A 6,604-nucleotide genomic window follows, 5' to 3' on the forward strand; every position below is an offset into this window, starting at 1 on the left:
CCTGGCTTCTCTTCATTGGCTTCCTGTTATATCCAGAATAGAATTTAAAATCCTCCTTCTCACATATAAAGCCTTAAATGGCCAAGCTCCATCTCATATCAGAGATGAAAACATGAAAACTGGCTCAGAGCTCGTTTGATTAACTGTTTCTTTTCCAGACAGGAAAACCTGTGGAGAATCTTTCTCATAATGGGCCTGAAGTGTAAAGATGGAAGTATGTCCAACTGAAACCACCATATCCACAACAACCCCTAACTGAAGAGCTCCAGATGCTCTTTGGTTGACGCTCACCTTTCGCGTGAACTGTCTGGCCAGCTGTTGGTACTCGAAGCTGCTTGGGTCTCTCAGAGCATTGTTGTAGGTTTCTCCTTTTAGCTTGATGCGTAGCTCAACCATATGGTCCCTTAGAGTCTGCGAGGGTCGAAACAGTGTCTCAACTATCTCATTGCCCATCTAAGAATAAAAAAGATACAAAAATATTCACCTGATGATGACTTAAACACATGTTCTAATTAATCACTGGTTCTATATGTGCTCACCAAGTTCTCCTCCTCATGTTCTCCTGTGAAACCATTATTATTCAGTAAGTTGTTTTCTTCTTCATAGGGTTGGCCTGCTAGATCCAGGAAGTTTCCATTGTTGGTTTCTACTGCATACTTCATGGTGAACCCCAGAGGGGCCTTCTCTGCAGGTCCTATTGTTGATGATCCGGGTGTAGCTACCTCTTCCACATCTGTTTCACCAGTAGAACCAGGATGGGCCTCTGAAAAAACCTCTCTGTCTCCAGTGATAGCTGGTAGGAGAACTATCAGGGTACGGTTCTCCGCTGGTAGAACCTTTTCCTCGAAGGGAAGTTCTTTTGGGAAGACAGTCTTTAGAGACCATGTGTCTGATGTTGTTCCTTGAAGAACTTGGGTCATAACTTCAGGAGATGTTTCACTGGGATCTTCAACTTTAGGAACATGTTCTGTCACTTTGATGGCAGGTTCAACCACATGTGAAATTGTTGCTTTGTTGGTCTCAGTTTGAATGTTAACTTTAGGACCCTGTGGGGATCCAGATGGTACATCAGTTCTGTCCAACTCAGACACTTGCAGAACTTTTTTAGTCTCTTCAGAACCTTCAGCAGACGGCAGTACTAGCACCTCCTCTGGAATGTTTGATGTTGTTCCCTCTTTTTCCTCTGTTACTTTATACGATATCTCTGAGGTTTTATCCTCCGTGTGCTTGAACTGTTCCTCTGCTGATGTTTCTTCTACTTTATCTGAAAATGTTGGACGAACTCCAGCTTTATCTTCATCGGGTCTCAAATACGGTTTGGTTTCTACCGGTCCTTCTACAGCTTCCTCTGGAGCCGGTTGTCCTGTGGGTTCTAGTTTCCTTTTAGGATGCTCCATAAGATCTGCTTCTCCTGTTGGATCGACTTTTGTTTCTTTGTCTTTGAATTCTTTTACTGGATCTCTAGAGGTTTGCATTCCAGGTGAAGGTTCTTCTTGAGGTTTTTGATCTTTACTTGACTCCGTTTTTGGTGGCGATTCTGTGATAGGTTCTTCATTATAGCCTAATCCTATGGGAGGCTCTAATACTGTAGTTGGTTCTTCTGTGGTTTTAGGTTCCTGCATAAATTCTCTTATGGGCTGTGGTTCTTTTAATGAATCTTCAGTATGATCTGTAGTATCAGTTGATACATTTTGGGCCTCTGGTACCAGTACAGACTGCAAGGTGGTTTCTGGAGTTTTTTTGACTACTTCTTCAAGTTTTACTTTGTGCAGAGATTCACCAGTGGTCTCGGTCAGGAGGCCTGGTTCTCTTGTAGCTTCTGCTGAAGTTGGTTCCGGGCGTTCCATTGGCTGATCTGGTTTAATGGGTAAACTGGTTTCGTGTGTTGATTGTGGAATGTGCTCATCTTCTGGACCATTGTTTTCTAACCTCAAAGTAACTTGTGTTGGTTCCTCAAATGCTCCAGGTTGTTGTTTAACAGTCTCTGCCTCCTGACCAGACTCTTTGGCTGGTTGTTCTTCTTTAGTGGTCTCAGTGAAGGAATCGGCTGACAATGCTGGATCTCTTGAGGGTTGATGTATTTGGTCTTTGGTTGCTTGTTCTGTGGGTTTAACAGCTGGTTGTGTTTCTTGTGTTGATTCCTTATTTTGTTCAGGTTCTTTGCCCGGTTTCTCTGTGGAATGAGGTTCCCACACAGGCCCTGGTTCTACTTCTAAACCTTCAATTTCTGACACAACCTCTTTCTCCTGATATATAACTTGATTTGTTTCTTGTGGTGGTTCTATGGAGGGTTCCAGAACTTCTGTTGGTTGGTCTGTCGGTTCTGATGATATGGCTTCATATGTTCTTGCAGTGGTTTTGCTTTTTTCAGCCATTTTGGTTTCTTGCGATGGTTTAATGTTTGGTTCCGTTTCTTGTGTTACTTCTTCGGTGGTATTTATTTCTTCATTCGGTTTCTCGGTTGGTTCTGGTTCTTTTTCTGGATCTCCTTCTCTTTGCTTTACTTCTGCTTCTTTAACTGGACTTAGGACCGTACTTATTTCTTGTGACGGTTTTGTTGTAAGCTCTGGAACATGTTCTGGTTGTGCCGTCAGTTCTGTTGATTTTGCTTCAGCTGTTTTCTGTGTGGTTTGTATTTTTAGAGTTGACTCTGTTTCTTTTGCTGGTCTTTTGCTTGGTTCTGCCTCTTGTGCCATGCCCATATCAGGGTTTAACTCTAGGACTGATTCGCTAGAGGCTTCAGGTTCTTGTGCTGGATCTCCAGAAGGTTTGGTTCTTTCTATGTTAATAACTTCAGCATCTCCTACAGTCTTTCTCATTGGTTCTGACGGCTTTTCAGTGAGTTCTGTTGAAGATTCTGCCGTTACTGGAGTTTCTAACTTTAGTTCAGTTTTGTGTGCCGGTTTCTCAACTTTAGAATCACCTTCTGGTTCCTTTTTAAGTTCAGTGTTTTCTGCAATGTCTGGATCATTTGCATCAGTTTCCAGACCTTCTCCTGCCAGTACAGCTTCTCCTACAGGTTCTGGTTTATGTACAGTTTTGTCTGTATGATCTGGTTCTTCTGTAATCTGATGTTGCTCCATGGGCTCTCTGTCTGTTTTAGTTGTAAAGCCATCTGGAGCAGAACCTCCTGTCGGTTTAATTATTGCATCGTCTGTTTCTACAACAACTTTCTCTGATTTCTCTCCAACGAATGTCTCCAATGGCTCCAACAGCTCTTCTGTGAAGTCCTGTGTATCTTCTGCCTTGTCTGGTTTGATTGTGGCTTCTTCTGTCTGAACAATCTCATTTTCAGCCTTAGCTCCCTCTTCAACTTCCTCATCTTCTGTAATCATGGCTGTATCTTCTTTTTTGACCTCGACATCTATCATCTCCCCCAGCTTTGCTGCTGGAACGAGAGCAACACTTTCTGTGGTAGTTACCTCAGTTGTCATTGTCCATGTTGTTGGCACTTCTTGAAAAGCACCCTTAACGTTTCCTTCTTTTAAAGTAAGGAGAGGTTTGCTTGTCATCTCTATAGCTTCTCGATTTTCAGTGATCCTCTTGCTGATAGTTACCAGGATGGGAGACTGAGAAGAAACATTTGTCTTTGATTCCTGCTCTGAACGTTCACTGATGTTAATTTCTGTTCCTTCTTCAGGTTCCAACATCAGAAACACAGTTGGTGTTGTCTCCATGATGACCTTTGTTTCACCTAATCTAACATCTTCTGCTGCCTTTGAAGGATCTTCCTGGGCTGTGTCCTCCTCTACAAGAATATCCGTTTCTGGTCCAAGAGCTACAGCGTCAACACTGGGCTCTTGCATGACTTTAGTGGCTTTCTCTGCAGGCGTCAAAGTCCCTCCAGGAATAGTATCTAAATAGTTATCAAGAATTTTCTCCACTGTGGGTCTGAGAACTTGCATCGCAGTCATTTCAGTGATGCCTTCTGTACCAACATCTTCGACCACCACAGCAGTCACATTTGGATGATGCCCTGCTTCCATCAGAGTGAAGGTTTCTGCAGCAGATGGCATGGTGGGCTTTGGACTAATCAATGCTGTTGGCCCCTTTGTTGGTGGTTCATCATCCTGTGGACTGATTACCTGCTTGCTGCTTGGGTCTTTAGTAATACTTCCAATAACCTGGTGATATTCCCCAAGCTTCCCGTCTTCTATTACGGTGCCTGAACCAGCGGCAACCTCCTGATTGAATATGTCAAATAGTTGGTTTGTAGAAGAGGGAAAAACTTCTGTGGTCATCTCAACAATCTCCTCTGAAGTGACTCCAACATTTGAAGCATTGTCGTAGTTGATGACCAGACTTGGTGAAGTAATGCTGCCTACAGTTTCCTGGATATCATTAGAGTCTTCTGGCACAGTGTCAGCAGCAGGGTCAGAGGTTAAATCCACAGGATTCCCAGAGAGTGAATTCACTGCAGTGTCTTTATGTGAAGCTTCAATTACAGAGAGTGGTGGAGTCCAAGAGGTGACTTCAAAGCCAGGAGAAAGCTCCTCTTGAAGGACTGTAATAGGCTGTGATCCAATGATAACACTGTTGTCTCCTGCAAAAAGGTATTAGAGGAAAGGATTAAAGAAAATCACGTCTGTCTCCAGCCCAGTATGACGTGAGGGACAGGACCAATAAACAAAGACATGTCTGCTCTGAATGAAAGTCAGTACATGTGGTTCAGCTAGGTTAGATGGGAACGGCTAAAGCTTAATGTTAGCTTACATTCTGCTCTGTGAGCAGCTGGATGTACAGAAGGCCACCATGTTCTTCACTCAGTAAGACGGTTAAAAGATTCCAAAACTACATTTCTATTGTTGTTAAAAGAAGCCTAAAATAAACTCTGTATTTTCTAATTGTTCTAAAGGTTTAAAGTTCAGTGATTGTTCCTGACACTTCCCAACGATGTTAGCTAACAAGGTTATCTGCTATCTTAGCCCTCCTGGACATCTGCCATGTTTCCCACTAAACAAAGCAATGTCTACATTGTTTCTTCAGCTCCTCTAGACTACGATGTTAGGCTGTGCAACACTGAATTTGGAGATTTTATTTAGACCTGTTTCTCCAAGTGTTTCAGGTCTTACTGTCTACATTCTGTCTGATATGGTGGTCTTTGCTGGGGACGGAGGGGAGCAGGGGCTGCTGATCTTCTAAGTCAGGCTGGTCCACATGTCCCTGTCTGCATCCATGGAGCAGGCTGCTGCCTGTAAATAGGCTTATAGATCTATTCTGAGCGCGGCGTGTGATGGGAATCAGCCCTACTTCACAAAGACTGCCTGGACTAAAAGGTGATGCCCCTGACAACACCACCAGAACCCCAACTGAACACCAGGTCACAAGCTTACCTTCAGGTGGGATGGGAGGTTAAGACAGGCTTACCAAGGGGTCAACAAAAAGTAACTAAGCTCTGCGTACGTCCAGCTTTTCCATGAAGATGAAGATTTCGCCTAAAACTCATTAACTCTGGTTTGAAGGTTACTGTAGCACCGAGTTAAAGGTGAGAGGTGTTCAGGACAGGCTTAGATGGATAGTTCCAGAATTCTGTTTCAAGCTCAGTGTCCATCATCATCATCATCATCATAAACCGATATAAAAGTCCTCTTAAGCCTTTAGGCTGAACTTATCTTCAGAGGCTCATGTTGAGAAAATGGACCAAGACCAGATGCCTTCAGGTTCTGTCCAGGTGCTGAACCTTGGCTCTTCTTTAATGAAATACTGTTTTATTGTCTCGCAGGTATTGGTGTTCATTGCATTTTTTATGGAGGTTCAAAGAAAGTCTGCATATCTTGGCTCCTTGCTCTGCGTCTACGTAAAAGTTCAGGTTGATAAGCAGTCCAGTGGGATGCTGTTCGCTCTCTATGATGACTTTACAGCTGCCGCCTTTGGTTTAACAATCTTTGTCTCCTAAGTATTTGTCCATTAATAGATTTCTCTGAAACTAGAGAAGTACCAAAGCATCTCCTACCTGGTAGAGAGTCCACTACAGGTTCTTCGGTCTGGATAGATGGTTCAGATCTGCAGCCCAAACAGAAAACAAAACAATGTTTAAACAAACCAGACCTGAACTTCAGACAGACCACAGCTCAGAAAGAGTAGGTCATCATTCATCGATTCACGTCACCTCAGAATTAAAATCATGAAATCACTTCATTAGTTCAGATCAAAGATAACAAATCTGGATTTCTAATGTGTAGGTCCGATGGTCCCTCTAGTTTCCAGGTGACATGGTACTACTAGTAAAGGTGGGATATATTTAAAGGACAAAGGTGTCCGAGGGACAAAGGAGTCTGAGGGACAAAAGAATCTGAGGGACAAAGGAGTCTGAGGGGCAAAGGAGCCTGAGGGACAAAGGTGTCCGAGGGACAAAGGAGTCTGAGGGACAAAAGAATCTGAGGGACAAAGGAGTCTGAGGGGCAAAGGGGTCTGAGGGACAAATGAGTCCGAGGGGCAAAGGGGTCTGAGGGGCAAAAGGGTCTGAGGGGCAAAGGAGTCTGAGGGAAAAAGGAGCCTGAGGGACAAAGGGGTCTGAGGGGCAAAGGGGTCTGAGGGGCAAAGGAGCCTGAGGGACAAAGGAGTCTGAGGGGCAAAGGAGCCTGAGGGACAAAGGAGTCTGAGG

At 43.9% G+C, this 6,604-nt stretch overlaps 1 protein-coding gene across 1 annotated transcript in view; it reads right to left on the reverse strand.

Annotated features, from left to right (window-relative positions):
- Positions 1–6,604, reverse strand: part of LOC107090542 — a 32,165-nt gene that overhangs the window by 19,395 nt on the left and 6,166 nt on the right. The window contains exons 5-7 of the mRNA XM_015383970.1: positions 5,954–6,003; positions 540–4,543; positions 292–453 (exon numbers count right to left, since the gene is read on the reverse strand). Coding sequence (XP_015239456.1) covers positions 292–453; positions 540–4,543; positions 5,954–6,003 — 4,216 coding nt within the window. The remainder of the gene's footprint in view (positions 1–291; positions 454–539; positions 4,544–5,953; positions 6,004–6,604) is intronic.

The sequence above is a fragment of the Cyprinodon variegatus genome, unplaced genomic scaffold, assembly GCF_000732505.1.
Source record: "Cyprinodon variegatus isolate N-32 unplaced genomic scaffold, C_variegatus-1.0 Scaffold299, whole genome shotgun sequence".
NCBI lineage: Eukaryota > Metazoa > Chordata > Actinopteri > Cyprinodontiformes > Cyprinodontidae > Cyprinodon > Cyprinodon variegatus.